The 19,512-nt window shown below is 35.5% G+C and overlaps 1 protein-coding gene across 1 annotated transcript in view; it reads left to right on the top strand.

The window, feature by feature from the left end:
* EVI5 (ecotropic viral integration site 5) overlaps window positions 1–19,512 on the top strand; it is a 240,473-nt gene that overhangs the window by 188,089 nt on the left and 32,872 nt on the right. Inside the window, exon 19 of the mRNA XM_010860451.1 lies at window positions 15,816–15,911. Coding sequence (XP_010858753.1) covers window positions 15,816–15,911 — 96 coding nt within the window. The remainder of the gene's footprint in view (window positions 1–15,815; window positions 15,912–19,512) is intronic.

Genomic DNA, 19,512 nt, shown 5'->3' with positions numbered 1-19,512 from the left:
ATTTCATATGTAGTTATAATTTACTTAATATATTTTGCTTTAACCGAAAAATATCACATTAGGACTTAGAAATTGTGCCGCTTCTTGTTGCAAGTTAATATGGTTGCCTCTGTGACCGTTGAACATAGTTTCATAATATAGCCTTAAAAAAGAGTATTATTTAACCTTTAAAACAGTCAAGACGGTGCCTTTTAATGGTCTCTAAAGTGGTTTAATTTTTACTGGGTAGAAAAAGAGCTCTTATATATCTCTATGTAGCATAATCTCTCTTTTTGTTACATTTTTTATCTGTGGGTATAATTTAAAATATTTTTTAATGTAAGCTTTACACTTGCATTTGAAACTAAGCAACCTGCATTGTGTCATGACCCCTTCTAATACCACAAACCTTCTGTAATACTACTCCGAGCGAAAAACCCACATCCTATGTATAACCTTAGATTTATTTTGAAATCTCTATGAAGAGAGCATAGAGAGATTACTAATTGTTTCTGTTATTTCCTTTAAGGGTGTGATATCTATTTGTAAACCATGTTTTAAGTTTTACTTTGTCAGGCTTAAAATGTTAAAGTATATCAAGTACTGATTTCCTATTCAAGAGTTCCTGTATAAAAGTTTAAAAACTAATGATGTTTCAGTTTAGACTTGGGTAGTGTGTTAGATATCTGTAGGGCACTCAAGAAAGGAGAAAGCAGTGGAACTGACCGTAGCCAGTATTTCTAATACCACTGGCCAGCACAATACTAGCAAACAATTGCAATTTAAACAATAAGCTACCCCCCACCCCGTTTTATTCCCGCTCCTTTATTACTTCCTATTTTAGGTTTGCTTTGTACTGTTTATGTAACTTCTTAAGATGGATGCATAAATCTAACATTTTTAGTATTTAAAAGCATGGTTAACTACTCATCATAGGGAGAATGGTTAAACCATAGTAGATGCATATTTATAAAAGTCTGTATCTTTAAGAAAGAATAAGGAAAGCTCTGCAAGACATAATGAGAAAAATTATAGACAGTGTGTGTGATAATTCCATTTGTGTATGTTAAAAAGTATCCGTGTGTGTGTAAGTACATTGGGATGTCTGCTGTGATATCTATCATAGCCTGTCTGTGGAGAGTAAAGGGCTTGGTGCAGAAGAGTAAAGAGCACTTCAGTTTTTATACCATGTGAAATTATTTGATTACCATTATAATTTTTTAATGTACTTACATTTAAATAACTTTTGATGTAACCATTGCTAGAATGGAAATAAGAATTAGAGCCTCCAAATAATTACAGGAAAATAGCAATGAAGAATACTTGGTCAGCCTAGCAAAAATGTCACCTTTCTTCTCTGGCTTTAAAGTCTTTGAGTGGTCTGGCTCCTGCCTACTTCTGTGACTGAATCATAAACGGCATTCCCCTTCACATCATGCTCTAGCAGCACCAACTTTCTTTTTGTTTCTTGAACCAAGCTCATTCACTCCTACAGGTTTTTGCTCTTGCTCTTCCCTATATTTGGAATGCTGTGCTCCCTGATCTTCCCATGGCTGATCCCTTCTCGTCATTTATATCTAAATTTAAAAGTCACCAACTCATAGAAATTTTTCCTGACCACCTTTGTCAAGTAAATCCCTAATGCTGTTACTCTCTATTTCATCATCATGTTTTATATTATTTGTAGCTCTTATAAGTGTCTGAAATTAACTTCACTTTAAAAATTAACTCACAGACACATGTAATATATTAGAACCTTGTTTGTCTTATCTACTGGTTTATACTGTGTACCTGGCATATAATGGGTGATCAAAAAATAATTGTTGAATGAATCTTAGGGAGCAGGAAGCAGCCATATGTATGAAAACTTAATATTCTTATGCCACAAGAGCAGGTAGGTTCAAAGTACTGTTTTTCTTGAAATATAATTGATGTACTACAGTATTATATAAGTTTCAGGTGTGTAAATACTGAACAAAATTCATTTGTTTAAATACTGCCCCAGAGGTAGATTGAAACTACTCTTATAATTTCCTACCCCAACCATCTAACAAAATAGTAATTTTTTTTAAGGCATATGCTTTCCCACTAAAAAGCTCTTAGTCTTTCAAATAAACTTTCAAAGGAAAAGCTAAGGAAAGAAAGAAAATTGTTTTAGAGCACAAAGGCCTACTAGAGCTCAGCTTCTAACCTCAACTATCCTCCCCTCTCCTTTGTCACCATGCTGTATAAGTAAGTCAGCGAAACCCTCAGAGCATTCAGTCATATCCCAGATGTGGCCAGAAGGAAAATAAGTATGTCTGACTGAGATGTTGTAGAAACTTTTAGGAGGAACAACCCAGTGAAAGAGATTAGAAAGTGAACATCTGAGTCTTAATTAAAGTGAAGGCCTTGGAACAACACACTCTATTTCGGAAATTATCTGAATCCTGAAGCCCAGGTTTTGGCCTGTATCCCCCCAGTTAGGTAATACGAAATATCCAAGAAAATCTCAGAAGAATAAACAGAGCCCTTGTTTAGGTAGGTTCTTCTTTTCCCCATGCTATCCCTCAGACCATGGAGAAATGAAAACAAACTTGAGCTTGGAGGGCACAGATATTAGATTTTAAATATGATAGAAAAAGACTTAATGAGTAACTCACACCATTAGAGCATTTAGAATATGCTGGGAGAGAGTGAGAGCAGGAGGAGAAGGGGACGACAGAGGATGAGATGGTTGGATGTCATCACCCACTCTACGGACATGGGTTTGGATGGACTCTGGGAGTTGGTGATGGACAGGGAGGCCTGGCATGCTGCCGTTCATGGGGTCTCAAAGAGTCAGACACGACTGAGTAACTGAACTGAACTGAACCGAACACCACTGCAGAAATCACAAAAGAATCACCTATTCAATGGACCGTGCTGAAAATTGGACTATTGGCATAGAAGAAAAGCTTGAGAAGGTATTCACAGTGAATGTAGAAGTTAAGAAGGGAAAGCGTATTAGTTAATCTTGATAGATACTCTAACACTGAGGATAATTGGTATCCCACCACAAATGGAAAGAAGATATGTGCAAAAATAAGCAAGAAGAGGTCCTTGAAATTAATGAAGATTCAAATATGCAAATTAAAAGAATACCCCATGTTCTAGGAAAATTTGACACACTGCTCCATAAACACTTAAAGCAAATTATGTACAAAGTTATATGGGAAGATTAAAGACTTGTCCTCCAGATTGCTCACAGCATATTCAGTGCCAGAAATCGACAGCAATGGCTATGCTGCAGTCTTTAGTATGATAGCCAGTAGCCAGTCTCTTGTGGTTGTAGCCTCATGTTGCACAGTAGCTACTAGCTCCCATATTAGATAGTGCAGATAGAGAACATTTCCATCACTGCAGAAAGTTATCTTAGTGCTAGTCTACAACATTCTGAGTTTGGCTGACCCAGAAATATTATAGTCAAACAATGTGTAAACCAGACAAACAGGTTGACATTTTCCAGTGTGAAAAGGTTGGTAGGTTACTACTCTCATAATCTTGAAAAAAATTACTAGATAGTGAAATCCAACTTAAAACAAGTTAAAATAAAGAATGATGAAATACAGGCACAATTTGGGAAAAAGGAAAAATATTGAATCTGTTTAAATATAGAACCAACACTTTAAAAATATGGGAATAATGGTTACAAGTGAGAGAGTTTTTATTTTTTTAATAAACTTTGACAATGTAAAAATAACATAGCTAATAAAAATCTAAAAGTGGAGGGGAAGGGGACTTGAAAGAAGGTATAAATGCACTCATATCCAAGCAAGATAGTCGATCAATACCACACACATTTAAAACGTTAATAAAATGTAGACTCCAACATCTTAATTATTTTTGTAATCTCTTTTATTTTGACGTTTTCTAAAAAAGGAAATTATCTCTCATACTGAAGATACGCTTTGCATTCACTGTATTTTGTTTTCCTGTTAATTTCAACTAATGTTTAATTTTCATTTTTGTATTTTTAGCTTGTCTTAAATTGCTTAAAGAGAACATGTAAATTTTACAGAAACAATTATTTTTCTTAAAGTCTGGCTGCACATATTACGTATTCCAAGATGTTAACATTGATCAATTCTGAGGAGTATGAATAGAAACAATTGTTACTGTCTTTGTTTTTTTTTAATTAAAATTTTTTTCTTGCATTTTCCTCCTCAAGTATTTAAGTTCCAGTGTACAAAAGATGAACTCCACATCCTAAGCTAAAGGTGATTAATGTTTGATGGAGGAATATATACAGAGGAAAAATGACTCTGGAAAAATGTAACTGTATTATTCAGAGCCAAGCCAAACCACCTCACTGAAATTGTTGAGAAAGGGAATTAATTTTATAGTTCAGTTCACTCGCTCAGTCATGTCCGATTCTTTGCAACCCCATGGACTGCAGCATGCCAGGCTTCCCTGTCCATCACCAGCTCCCAGAGCTTACTCAAACTTGTGTCCACTGAGTCAATAATGCCATCCAGCCATCTCATCCTCTGTTGTCCCCTTCTCCTCCCACCTTCAGTCTTTCCCAGCATCAGGGTCTTTTCAAATGAGTCAGTTCTTCACATCAGGTGGCCAAAGTATTGAAGTTTCAGCTTTAGCATTAGTCCTTCCAATGAATATTCAGGACTGATTTCCTTTAGGATGGACTTTTTGAATCTCCTTGCTGTCCAAGAGACCCTCAAAAGTCTTCTCCAACACCACAGTATGAGTTACTAATTTGAAATTTATAAACTATTATTGACATCATGTGGCTGTCTTTGGTTTCTCTTTGTTTTTTTGTACTTGGTCTCCCTTGACTTCATATGGGATGGGATTACTGAATTTGTAAGTAATATTTTAATTTTTTCACACTGACCCTCTATACTTAAAGTGCTGGCTCTCTGTCAAGTTCTTTCAGGGGTGGGGAGGAGGTGCTGTACCACGTGGTTTGCAGGATCTTAGTTCCCCAACCAGGGATTGAACCCATGCTGCCTACAGTGGAAGTGCAGAGTCCTAGCCACCGGACTGCCAGGGAAGTGCCCCTGTCAAGATCTAATAGGTTGATAAAGATGCTTTTTAGCAAAATTATCAGTACGTGTATCCTTTAAACAGGCCACAGAAAGGCATGTCTTATCCTTGAGATGAATATATAGGAGTCATATATATGGTCATCTGATGCTAAGGAAGGTACATGAGAAAATTTGACAGCTAAGGACTGAAATCCCCAACTTCTGGCTTACTAATACTCGTTACAGAGGGTCCAGAAAAAGATAAACGAGTAGCATAAGCAATGTCATTTTTGGAAAAAAACAATTCTAGCACATTTCCTGTTGTGATTTGTCTTAGAATTAAGGTACTAGTAATGAAATCTGATTTCTATTCTTGGCTAGCCGTGTGATCTTTGATAAGCTAGCCATGAGTCTGTTTAATCTTCTAGTGCTGTTGTCACCAGGCTGTGCTTAGATCAGTTCATCTATGAGGACAATATTCTAGGAAAGCACCTTACCAAAAAAGAACACTTATTATGAGTTTATCAGTCTGGAGAAAATCTGGTTAAGAGAAAGAAGTGCTGACATAAGAATCCAGAGGATGGAAATAATAGATCTAGATCATAATTGTCATCAAGCTGGGAAAGGACAATCTAGAGAAAAAAAAGTGATGGATGTAAAATGACAGAGTGATAAAATGATGTTTGCATAGATCTGGAAAGGCTTTTTGTAACTAGTTCTTCAGAAGTCTTGGTTTCTTAGACAGTACTCCCCAAAGGGTTTGTCCGGTATTAACTCAGCCTAGCATAACAGTGTTTATCGTTAGTAAATGGATACATCATCATATATCCTTTCCTCATAGGGGAAAAAGTGAGACAAAAGCTGCTCTACCATGCATAAGAGTACGTATTTGGAGTTAAGTTTGTGGTATCAAAAACAAAAAACTAAGAAACAAACAGATAAATATTTCACTGAGATGATAACCCCCATGACATGAAATTTAAAGAAAAGTAAAATACGACAGTTTCAACTATCCAGAAGATGAATCATGTTTTCTTCAGTTACAGTTTTTCTAGCAATGAGCACTCTCAGTAAGCAAGATAAAGCTTAATGAGTGGTTGTTTTATGCTTTTTTTTTAAAAAGGTTAAGTAGGACAGTTACTAACTTCTAGAGGGTGCATGCTGGAATATATAGTAGTAAAATGTGGTACCTGCAGTTAACATTCAGATAGTTCAAACAATACATATAAATAGAACAAAAGCAAATGTGGCAAAAGAGTAATTGGTGAATTTAAGGAGTATATGGATATTGTACTGTAATTTCAGCTCTTTGGTAGATTTAAAACTTTTAAAAACTAAAAAGCTAGAGAAAAATTTTGCAAGAAGTTAATGATAGACTCCATGCTTTTATATTCAATCTAGGGTGCTTTCTACTACCTCATCTACACATCTAGTATATTAAGTAGCTGTTAACTGGTTAAATTCTTTAAAAAAACAAAATCTTCTAAGCATATTATATGGTTGTAAAGAGTATGAAAAAAACCTATGACTTGAAACACAGCTTTTAAAATCTGCTATCTTCCTGTCTAAGGAAGTGTCCTTCCTGTGGCAACATAGGGTAAGTTATAACCAGCATTAAAAACATAGATAAAAAAAGAAACAAGAATGGACTCTTAGGCTTGGCTATTACAATTTCTCTTTAAAAATGAGACTTATTCATGAATTTAAACAAACCTGGACCCCTGCGTCTTTTCTCACTGCCACAATACTTTTTAATGTTGTACACTGCTAAACCACAGTTTTCTTCCAGACACTTGTTCAAAGCAACTTAACAACATTTATCTCAGTTTTGTTGCAGCATAACATGCAAAATCATGCTCCATAGAGCTATAGAGCATACACTTCACGTTTTCTCTTCCATCTTTTAGCTTGATATGCATCGCCATACTTAACTGTTCAACCTTTTAAATAGTATGTTGGAGTATAGTAGATATAGGTGAAGATATTTCTCATTAAAATGTCTACTTTCTGCTGTGCCTTGCACAAATACATAATTCATTTTTTTCCCTGCTGACCACAGCATTTATGATTTTTCAATCAATAGGTTGAAAATATTCCAGTAACAGAATATTGTCACATCCTGACCACAGCCATCTCTACCTTATTCTTTCTATGATTAAAGCTCCCAAAAGTTGCAGGAACAAAACAGGTGAAAACATATGCCTAAGGTTGTTAATCAACAATCTAGGTGGTTGAATACCAGAATCACTACTCTAAGTAAAAGATTTCTGTCTACACATTCATGGGTTATATTAAAGAACATAACTCTGGGGCTATTAACAATCTGTTACCTGATTAAAAATTTACAGAATTGGATTCCATTTTCCCTTATTTATTGCCGTATCTCCTCATAAATATTGGGATTTTAAGTTTTAAAAGAATTATTTTCTTGATCCGCAGATCTTTGGCTTTTTTTTTTTTTCCTCATTCTTTAGAACAATTAGTTTTCAGTCTTACAGGTCATATGTGTAGAATTTTCTCAGATCCTAAACATTTTATTTAGTTCCTCATCATACATTACCAAACTTTAAAATTATATTTTCTGTTTGAGAGCTAGGTTAACCAAGAAAGGGATTTGAGTTCAAAATTGAACCAACCTCTGTAGACAGGGAACTGACCAGCTGAAACTATCACAGAAATAACATGAAGTGAAACTGATAGCAGAATTGAAAGAAATTAAAGAACCCTTGACAGCTCTCTTCTATTTTTGTTTTTAAATATATTTGTTCTGGAAAACAGAGAGACTATTTGTAAGTAAGTTTTTGAGTCTTGGTCATTTACCTGGACATTCACTGTCGTTGTAGTTTAAAAAATATCTCCTTTTTTTTTTTAATATATAAAATTACACTATGTAAATTCTATAATGAGTATCAACTCATAAAATATTGAGATTTTTAAGAAATAAACAAACATTTTCTACTTGGCATATTAATTTTAGATTTGTGTTTTTTAAGAAATAGTTAATTTTCAAAGATATTTCAAACCAGTGTGTTTCAGTGTATTTTTGTCACACTGGTTATGTCAGAATCACCCCTTACTCAGAGATTTCAAGCTCCATTCCCAGACATTTAGAATTCAGTAGATCAGAAATAGATTCTCTTAATCTATAAGTTTACAAAACTCCCAAAGTAATGTTTTTTTCATAATCATCTTTGGGAATCATTGTTTTAAGCATTTCATAGGTTATGTTGTTTACATTATGGTGTTTGTTTCCTTGGGCTTCCCAGGTGGCGCTAGTGGTAAAGAACCTGCCTGCCAATGAGACATAAGAGACCTGTGTTCAATCCCTGGGTCGGGAATATCCCTGGAGGAGGGTACAGCAACCCACTCCAGTGTTCTTGCCTGGAGAATCCCATGGACAGAGGAGCCTGGCGGGCTACAATCCATAGGGTCTCAAAGAGTCGGACTTGACTAAAGTAGCACATGTGCATTTACTTAGACGTATTTTTAAAAATATTTATTAGGTAGGATGTTTTATTGCAGGTAACAGAAAATCCATTTCTGGTTTTGTTTATGGCATAAATAATATGGCTTAAATACTAAATGGTATTTATTGGCTTGTGTGCCTAAAAGTCCAGAAGTAAGTTATGCTTCAGGAAAAGTTTAGTTTGAGGTCCATCTTGTATTTAACCATGATTCTTAAGGCTCTACCCTCCTGATCATTTTTATCTTCTGGAGGTTTTCCTTATTGTGTTAAAATGGCTAACAAGTGAGCTTTATACCCATGTGTCATAATATCCAGAATAAGAAACTATACCCCATACTTTGTGGCAAAAGTTTTGAGTGTCACACTTTGAGAAACTCCTGAACCAATCACTATGCAAAATAGATGTGTTTATCTTGTTTGGGTTAAATTCCACCAATCAGGGCCTACCTATGGAGTTGAGGATCAGAATAATTCCAGTCCTATTACCACTACATAATGAAGGAGAGAGAATGGATTTTGAGGTAACAACCATAAAATCTACTGTATGTTATTATAGAGATGAACTATAACTTAGCTTGCTCCAAAATTATATTCTATTTAATGAAGTACTGACTGTATGGTTTAATCATATTCCTTTTTCATTTCTTGAGTTTTCAGTAAAATGTGAAGAAAGCAGTGTCCATTCTAAAGCAAAACATGGATTTCTATTTTGCTTGTTTTACTTTTTGTCCCCACTGTTTGGCATGTGGAATCTTAGTTTCCTGACCAGGAGTTGAACCCACATTCCCTGCAGTAGAAACAGGGGGTCTTAACCACTGAACTGCCAGGAAAGTCCAAAAACATGGATTTTTAAGTGAAGAATCATTAAGTAACTTTGGGAGATAAGAACAGTTTGGACCAAGTGCTTACTTTTTAGCAGACTGGGAAGGGAGAGGAAATTAGTTGTTTTTCATTGATGACTTCTTCCAATACTTTATTATGAAAAATTTCAAAAATACAGAAGTTGAAAGAATTGTGTTATAGTGAACACCATAAATTCACCACCTCCATTCTAAAATTAATATTTTGATGTATTTGTTTTATCTCTTGTTTCATCAGATACTTACCTACCCACCATTCTAGCGAATTTATTTTTTCAATGCATGTCAGAGTAAGTTATAGTTGTCATACTTTACCCCAGTCACTTAAGCTTGCATATTATTAACTAGAATTATTAATGACCTTTTGACTACGAGGTTCATATATAAAGCTCAGTGACTTGAGGCCTTAATATGAATTAGATTATTTTAGACATCAATGATAATTCCTAAAATTATTTTTCCAAAGTAGATCCAAGTATGAAATGTACATTCAAAGCTTTTATAAATGTTACTTTATGCTATCTTGATGTAAAGTTTCTTTTACTGTGTTACAAAAAGTATTTAAGGTCTGTTCATTGAAATTGCTGAATGCCAAAATTGTTGACACGTTGGATCTCTCTTCCTTTAAGTTTGTTACTTACCTTGTTGTTTTGCTTAGGAAACCAGTTAACTGGCAATCTGTTGTTATCAGCTGGACCAAAACAAAACCTCAAGAAAATTCAGGTTCATGGTAAATTTACCACTGTAGCTGACATTTTCCCACCATCTTATCAGAAAGAACCATGTGGACATTTCTTGAAAATAGAAAGGTGTAAAAATACTTTCCAAAAAACCCTTCAGTTCAGTTCAGTCACTCAGTCGTGTCCGACTTTTTGCAACCCCATGAATTGCAGCACGCCAGGCTTCCCTGTCCATCACCAACTCCCGGAGTTCACTCAAACTCACGTCCATCAAGTCAGTGATGCCATCCAGCCATCTCATCCTCTGTCATCCCCATCTTCTCCTGCCCCCAATCCCTCCCACATCAGTCTTTTCCAGTGAGTCAACTCTTCACATGAGGTGGCCAAAGTACCGAAGTTTCAGCGTTAGCATAAACATTAGATAATTGAATGAACTGCCACAGAAGTGAAATTAAATTGATACCTATTTATTAGACTATAGTAATTATATATGGTTTTGGGTATTATAAGCATACAGTTATTCAGTTTTTACATTTAAAAAGAATCTTTGAAAGACTTTATATTAACATATTTAAGTGAGACCCTATTTGTAGAATATAAAATCATAGACTTACAGATAAAATGTCATTTTTATACATTTCAGTTCATTATATAGCATTCAGGACATCTCTTACTTTTTATCTCTGTTATTGAAATATCAGCTATATTCCCTTAAAGCAGGCTATTGAATCAAAATACCCCAAGTGGAGCTTTCCACTTGTGTCTGTCGCCCTGGTGTGCTCCTAATGTGTGACGGTGTGCCTGGATGGTAACTGTCTTCTCCTGGGGTAACTGCTAAAGCCTGGAGCCGCTTATTCACCCTTCCTCTTTCTTCAGTTTAGCCAGTGCCTTACAGGTTGTTTACTGGGGTATCTGTCCACAGAAACAATGATTTAATAGGCATCAGAATGTTTTTATTTGTAAAAGTTTTTTTAAAAAACTAACAGTAATCTTTATATTAAAATCTAAAAAGAACAACTATATGCAGTTAGATTTCATCAAATATATAGTGTTTCTCTTTGAAATTCTGCCTTTTTTCCTACAATTAATAGACATTGAAAGAACACCTATTTTTAACAATAAAATCTAAAAGGGCTTCTTTGATTTTCACAAGTGTCATTCAGGAGTCTTTTTTTAAGTTAAAAGCTTTTCATTTTTTATTGTAAAGTTTCTTAACTGCTCTCTTTTTTCATTAAATACTACCTTCCCTCCAAAGAAATCAAAGTGCTATAGCCAACTTTTTAGCCAAACCCTACAATGACCCACCCACCTTTGGAAGAAACAAATCTCTGGAGTCATTTGATCGTTTTTTATAAAACAGACTTAATGATTTCTGTCTTGCCAAGCCTTTTTTCCAAAGGTCTTAATTATTATTACTGGTCATTCTATAGCCATTCAGATCTAACGCACTTCTACATTCTTATAGCTTTAGCACTTACCTTGGGCTTTGTCATTTTTTGTTGTTGTTTAGTTACTAAGTTGTGTCCAACTCTTAGTGACCCCATGGACTATATAGCCTACCAGGCTCCTCTCTCCATGGGGTTTTCTAGGCAAGAACACTGGAGTGGTTTTGCCATTTTATTTACCCTGAAAATTTTACATTATCCCACATGATAATATTGCTCTATGATGACCAAAATCCTCAAGACTTTTAACTTTCTTGAGGACTTAATTAAAAATCACCTTTATCCAAGTATGATTCCAAACCATAAACATTTAGCTTATTTCATTCAGAAGGATATCTTCCAAGTAGTAGATTGCGATTACCATTTAATCACCTATTTCAAGAGAATTAATATGACGTAGTAATAAAATTAGACTAAAATAAAAAGCCAGCTGAACACATATATTAAAATGGATAATTCTTATCACATTTCCTGGCTTTGGAAATATAGTTACTTACTAAAAATATGCTACCCTTTCTCATGTCACATAGGATTTAGAAAGTACATTCTGGAAGAATAATGGCTTTATTTTATTTATATTAATGAATATTCTCCTTCCAAAAATTTTTTCCTACATTCTTCCTTGTCTTCCTTCTTCTTTCAGTTATTCACTACTTAATCCTTTCTACCTGACATCATCTTTCCCATCTTTAAGATATACAGGACTAAAGGTGGAGTAAGTCTAGAGCCAAGGAAAATCTGAATATAGGTGGTGGGTTCATTAGTCTTTATTTTATTACACTTTTGTTCTTATTCTTCCTTTGAAATATTTCATTTAAAAAGTGGACGATTAAAAATAAGATGCAGGCATAAGGACACGTAAGTTGTATTAGATAACTGTAAATTGATAATATGGATCATATTAGCTTAGGGCCATAGATGCCAAGTAGCTATAGCATTTTAAATTCCTTTGGTATTGCAATTCCTGTGTAAATCAGAGGGAAAAGTGCAAGTGTTAGTCATTTAGTCATGTCCGACTCTTTGCGACCCCATAGATTGTAGCCCACCAGGCTCCTCTGTCCATGGGATTTCCTAGGTAAGAATACTAGAGTGGGTTGCCATTTCCTCCTTCCCAACCCAGGGATCGAACCTAGGTCTCCTGCATTGCAGGCAGATTTTTCACCGTCTGAGCCACCAGGGAAGCCCTTAGATCAGCAGAGGCTAAAATAAGTATTTTTGTAACAAATCCAAGAAAGCTAATTTGTGAGTCCTTTGCATAGATCTCCATATATTCTGTTTCATTATTTCTCATGTTCAAAGTGCCATAATTTAAGGTAGAAAATGTGTCATCTATTGTTGTGACTCTTGAGCATCCAATTCACTCAGTCTTTCATTTAAGTGTCCTTATCTAGGAAATAGGAATAAAAATGGCATCACTGACTCAATGGACATGAGTTTGAGCAAGCTCCAGGAGATGATGAAGGACAGGGAAGCCTGGAGTGCCACAGTCCTTGGGGTCGCAAAGAATCCTACACGACTGAGGGACTGAACAACAACAGTTATACACGTTGTGATGATTACATGTAAAGGGCTTAGAACAATTCTTAGCTCATTGTAAGCCTGTCTTTCTCTACCACCACTCCTCCAATAGAGAAGCTCTACAGAAAATTGAGTAGCTATTTTCTCAGTTGTTCTAAGGATGATATAAAGCTAGTACCATTTTAGATGCATAGGAGGTAAGTTAGATCATTACATACAAGGATACTTTAGGCATTAGGGCTTAATTCCTGTGATAAGTACTATGAGTTTATATGTTCAGTCATATCCGACTCTTTGCAGCCCTGTGGACTGTATGTAGGCCAACAGGCTCTTCTGTCTGTGGAATTTTCCAGGCAAGAATACTGGAGTGGGTTGCCATTTCCTTCTCGAGGGCATCTTCCTGACCCAGGGATTGAATCTGTGTCTCCTCCATTGCAGGCAGATTCTTTACCCACTGAGTCATTGGGGAAGCCTGTGGGGAAACCTCAATTGTGAAGGCCTAATAAGTGCTCAAGATATGTTAGCTTTAATTTTTTTGGTTATAAGTGACAGATCCATATTCAAACTGGTTTAAGTAATCGAGATTTTATTGGTTTATATAAATGAAAAAATCGGTAAGGAAGGCTTCAGAGATGGTTTGATTAGGATTCTGTTTTGGTATCTTTGCTGTTCTATTGGTTCTGCTATCATTTTTCTGGCCATCGTATTGATATTTCTAAATTTTCAAAAGAATTTTTGTCTTAAATATGGGAATATGGCTTAAAAACATGTCTTATGTATGTATTTTGAAGGCCCTGCATGTTTGAAATATAGTAATTGTTAAATTAATTCTTTTTTTAGGTGATTATATGTGATATCCATGTGCTTAAATGTATAAGAAAAGTTTTACAGCCTGTGGAGTAGGAAATGGCAATCCACTCCAGTATTCTTGCCTGGAAAATCCCATGCACAGAGGAGCCTGGAAAGCTACAGTCCATGGGGTCACAAAGAGCAGACACGCCTAAGCATTAACACTGACTAGACAGAAACAGTAGTAGTTCTTTTGTTGTTGTTTAGTCGCTAAGTCATTTCCAACTCTTTTGTGACCCCATAGACTGTAGCCTGCCAGGCTCCTCTTGCCAGGAAATTTCCATGGAATTTCCCAGGCAAGAATCCTGGAGTGGGTTGCCATTTTCTTCTCCAGGGTATCTCCCCGACCCAGGGATCAAACCCACATCTCCTGCATTGCAGGCGGCTTCTTACCACTGAGCCACCAGGGAAACTCAATTGTTTTTTTACCTCTCTACAAATATTAGTTACATCAAACTGCTTCAGGAGGCCACATTCCAATAAAAGGTTTTTAAGTCAAATTTCCATAATAAAAAAAGAGAGGGAAGGATCATATAGGAATGACTTGATGAAAGGATTGCAGAACAGACTAAAGGGTACATAAGAATGAAATGAAGGTGGCAGGAATAGAGTAACACAGAAGAGCAGTCTTGTTGGGGTGGTTGCCATTACTCTGCAAAGGAGCTGCCCATCCTGTTGCCAAGGCAGTTCTGGCTAGTTCTTCTTTTTGCTAAGGATGTTAGGGGAGCGGGTGTGGAAGCAAAGTAGAGGCTGCACGTGATTGCAGTCAGAATTCCAAACCAGATTATGTCCAAGGTCCCTTCTTACTGTGAGTGGAAAGACACATTTTCCACGTTGGAAAATGCTCTTCACTACAACCAATCACACTCAAGGTAATTGTACAGAACCTAAGGCACCTTTTTACAACTTACTTTTAAGTAACTGATAAATGTTTAGATACCACTAAGATAACTTTTACAGGAACTCCAAAATTCTCTCAGATCACAATGTATTATCCTTCTGCTGCATGCTGATATTGAATGATCTTCAGGTACTATTCTTGAGATAATAGCAAGTGTAGAACAGCTTGTATGGTGTCTATAGTATGAGTAAAAATATGTGTGTTATACATGTGAGTTTACACATGTCTGTACAAAACACCATGGGAAGACTACATGAAAAAAACTGTTAACAGTGGTTGTCTCCATGGAAAGAAACTGAGTGGTGACTATTGAAGGTAAATTGATACTTTTCTGGCATCAGGAGTTGCTCAGTAGTTTTCAGTAGATGTCTCGATCAGAGCTTCTTAACATTTTAAACATCAGACATGGCCTCCTAAACAAATAATCTGAAGACACCAAAAACAATCCTGTTTTTTTCCCTTTACCTTAAAAGTTCATTTGTTTTCAGGTGGTGTAAGAAAAAGGCAGTTCCTCCTCTTTCCAGTCTGTCTCCCTGGAAAATGATTCCAGCATGATTCTGTAACTAGTTCTCAGGATTAGAGCACCTTTTAATCACATTGCTGAGCTAATTAAACAGAAGCTATTCAGAGCCATCTTCCCCTTGTAAGAGGGTTTTGAACAACCTTTTCTCTTTTTTTTTTTTCTTTCTGTCCCCCAGCAAAAGCAACTTCCTGCTGTAATTGTAGGAGACTTACCACTTTCCCAATTAAGCATTGAATCTCTTATGGAATGGATAGAAAAGCATTTACCCTCAAAATGACTTAATAAATGGCTTTCAAATTCTAGGGTAATTTTTTTTCACTAGTAGACCCTTTTCAATTATTGATTTCTAAGAGTCTCTCAAAAGATACAGTTTATAAATTGTGTTAATTATATTAATACAGTTAATCAGCATTATTTAGAAATAGTATAGTTTTCTATTAATTTTACAGAAATAGCTTGAGAATATATTTGTTCAGAATTTAGCCAGTTAAAGGATATGCCTTTATGCTGTCCTGAATCTTCAAATACTTGAGTACAGGCTGTGAAAATTGTCTCTTGATTTTGCTTTGTTATATTGTCACAAAACAGAAAGAAGAAGGAAAGCTTCAAGGACAGCTTAACAAGTCTGATTCTAACCAGTACATTAGGGAACTGAAAGATCAGATAGCAGAGCTGAATCATGAGGTAAGTGATAAATTTTGATCGTCACATATTTCTTTCTTCCTTCCTCTGTATTGTGACAACACTTTATTATTGCTTATGATTGACTCTTTCATGGTAAATATTTTTTGTGAATCTTTGATTATTATTAATAATAGTATTTTAGAAGATTATCTTCTTTTTAACACACATTTTTCTGTTCTAGTATTGAGGATTTGTTTTCCTTAAACCTTGTTAATCATATCTGAAATGGTCAATTAATGTTTGTATGGCGAATACTTTACTTTTTTATTGAGATCTGAAAACACTTGATTGTTTGCCTGGGTTTCAAAGTTACTTCAATTAAACTAAATTTTTCTTTTTATCTCTATAGTAGATTTGTGGTATTACCGTTGTGACTAAAGGGAAGTCTTTTTTACTCTTGTCTTCTTTTTCACTTCATAGCAGTATTACTGAGATTGCAAAAAAGGATACTTGCCTAATATCAGTTAACAGATTTCTTAGTATCTGAATACTTTTTAAACTGGCACTAACTTGAATCTGTGAGAGTCAGCTCATGAAATTTTCAAGTAGTTTTTACTAGATAGTTTTATTATCCTAGATAATTTAAATTATTTAAAATAGTGTGTTTTGATAAAGAGAGACACTTTTTAATTAATGTGATTCTAGGTCAGTTTCCTTGGGTTTTTTCCTAATGATAACTATCTAATTAAACATAAATGGAAAAGTATGCTTCTTATATTGAACTATTTGTACAATAATATTTATTCACAGTGACTTGAAGGGGTAATATAAACCTCGCTTCTTAAGAAAGAAACTCATTTTCTTCACTAAATTAATTTAACCTCAAAGGAAAAAGTGTGGACATTACCCTTTCCTGGTATTACACTCTTCAGTTAAAGTCTGTATTTTGGGTAATACCTCCTGGAGGCAGTCAATCTAAGTAAATTCTGAATGAAAAGAAAAAAAGCTAACAAAAATGATAAATCTTAGATGTGGTTTAATTTAATTTGCCTTGAAGTTTTGTAGGTCTTTCCTATAAATACTGATTTTTCAGCTGTGATAGCATTTGAGGGATCCAAGATCATGTATAATTTTATTCATGTGAAGTTTTTTATAATCTGATCTGATAGTCATACATGAAAGAACAAGTTACAAATAAGCATGTTCTAGAGATTCTTATTGAGAACCCTAGGGATTATTCCTTACATTCAAAAGATTTTCTCAAAGAAAATTATGGCTGAAATAAATCAATTTCCCATTTATAATTTTGACATCTAGTGATAAGGAAACATATCTTAACTAAAAATAATGATACTCTCTCCTCATCAGGAATGCCAGAAAATAGTTAACATGAGGTTTAACTTTAATGTCAGATTTTTAGGTGTGGCTTGTGAAAATAATCTTTAATTTTAGAACAGTTTGTGATAAGATGCTAATTGGGTGATTCAGAATAGGCCAGAGTCGTGGGCTTAAAACAAGTCCCAGTTAGAAAACAGTAGAGAGGAGAATGAGTATAGTTGGGGACCACACTCCCAACCCACTCCAGTATTCTTGCCTGGGAAATCCCATGGACAGGAGGCTGGCAGGCTGTGGTCCATGGGTTGCAAAGAGTGAGACACAGCTTAGCAACTAAGCAGCAGCAGCAGCAGGAAACCACACAGGCACACAGAGGTGAGAGTGAGTATAGGCTTGGGAGTGGAGGAGGCCAGGTTTGATTCAGAAGTAATGTGACTGCATTGGGGAAATAAAATTAGACTGAATAGAATCAGTTTATGGTGAATCTTCAAAGCTAGAAGAGATTAAGTGTGCTAGATATTGTGAAACCACTATAGGTCTTTAGTTGGAGACTTATTTTCATTATGTTTTTGGAGCAAATTTTAACAGTATTCACCTGTTCAAAGTTTTATAACTGAAGAAAGCATAAGGGAAAACAAGTGAAAGTTTAAACTGAGATACTGGCTGTAGTTGACTTAGTATAAAACTTACTATTTATTGGCCAGCTTCTTGAGAGATTTAAACAAATTTCACCTTTTTATTCTAGTGATTTTTTTTTTTTTTTTTCATTCTTGTGTATAGCACTTCACAGTGGGGGAAAAAAGACAGATAGATAAACTGAAGTCAGTCTAATTGCTCCAACTTAACTTTTGCTTGTGTGCTAGAATTTGCTAGAATCTTTGACTTTCAACATAAGAATTGACTTTTAAGTATTAATGCTGTATTTGAGCATGTGACTGTTAATAGTTACTGTGTTAGCTGATTTTTGTACTTCTCTAAATGTTGAAGGAAATATTGAAACAGCTTTGCAGATTCATCTTCCTGAAGATATAGCAATGTTGTGCATGTTCTAACAGCTATGACCACTTAGCATAGTTGTCTGTATGAAACGGTAAAGAGAATTGAGTTATTTTTCATGAATGGCTGAATATATTGTTAATCTATAAAGTAGCAATAATATATACTGTTTATTGGTCTGTCACTCAAGCATGGTGTCAGACACTTCATATTTATTATTACTAATCTTCATAATAATCCCATATGATGGTAGTATCCTCAGTTGAATAGATGTGGAAACAGACTCAGAATGATTAAGTAACTTTTCCCAAGATGACACAAATAGTAAACGATTGAGCCAGGGTTTAATCCAGAGTGGCCGATCTTTTCTGTGCTACTTACAGAGAGTTTAGATTAGAAAACAATATTTAAAATCTTAAGAATATCAATTAGTGACCATATTTTAACCGTGTTGTCCTCCTTGACACATGAATTTGCATATATCCTGTAAGTAAATTCTGCAGCTGACCTAGTCACAAGAGCTCCCTATCTCTCTCTGTTAGCATTGCAAATAGAGATTTATATTCATGTTCTGCAGCTTACTATCATCCATCCACACACCTTCTCTGACTCCCAACCCCTGTGATTCTTACCCTTAGCACCTAATTTTGCTCCTAGTATTACCTACCTACCATAGAAATCTTTTAATTTGAAGCCTCTTACCCTGCCAAGAGCTTCACAGAAGCCACTATGGAAGCTCTTGCTGCCCCAGACCTGGAAGGGGCTGTGAATAAATCCTCTCCTAACCCTATGTTCTATCCTCGTGGCAGACATAGATAAGACCCAAGGTCCCAATTTAAGTGCTTTCCTTTCCCTGTCTTCCCACCTTCTGCCCTTTCATCCATCTGTCATCACAGCACCTACTCTGTACTAGGCACTGGGTTTAGAACTGAATATAAAGGAGATTGAAATACAATTCATAGCCTCAAGGGACTCACAGTCTAACAAAGGAGATTGTTGTTCAGTTGTTCAGTCCTGTCTGACTCTTTGCAACCCCATGGACTGTAGCATGCCAGGCTTCTCTGTCCTTTACTGTCTCCCTTCACTCTCTCCTTCATTGTTTGCTCAAACTCATGTCCATTGAGTCAGTGATGCCATCCAACCATCTCATCCTCTTGTCAACTTCTCCTCCTGCCCTCAATCTTTCCCAGCATCAGGGTCTTTTCCAGTGAGTCAGCTCTTTGCATCAGATGGCTTCAGCATCAGTCCTTTCAATGAATATTCAGGACTGATTTTCTTTAGGATTGACTGGTTTGATCTGCTTGCAGTCCAAGAGACTCAAAAGTCTTCT

Source organism: Bison bison, unplaced genomic scaffold (genome assembly GCF_000754665.1).
Source record: "Bison bison bison isolate TAMUID 2011002044 unplaced genomic scaffold, Bison_UMD1.0 scf7180017864466, whole genome shotgun sequence".
In the NCBI taxonomy this organism is placed as follows: Eukaryota; Metazoa; Chordata; class Mammalia; order Artiodactyla; family Bovidae; genus Bison; species Bison bison.
The sequence above is the reverse complement of the archived record's forward strand: the minus strand, read 5'-3'. Positions and strand labels throughout refer to the sequence as shown.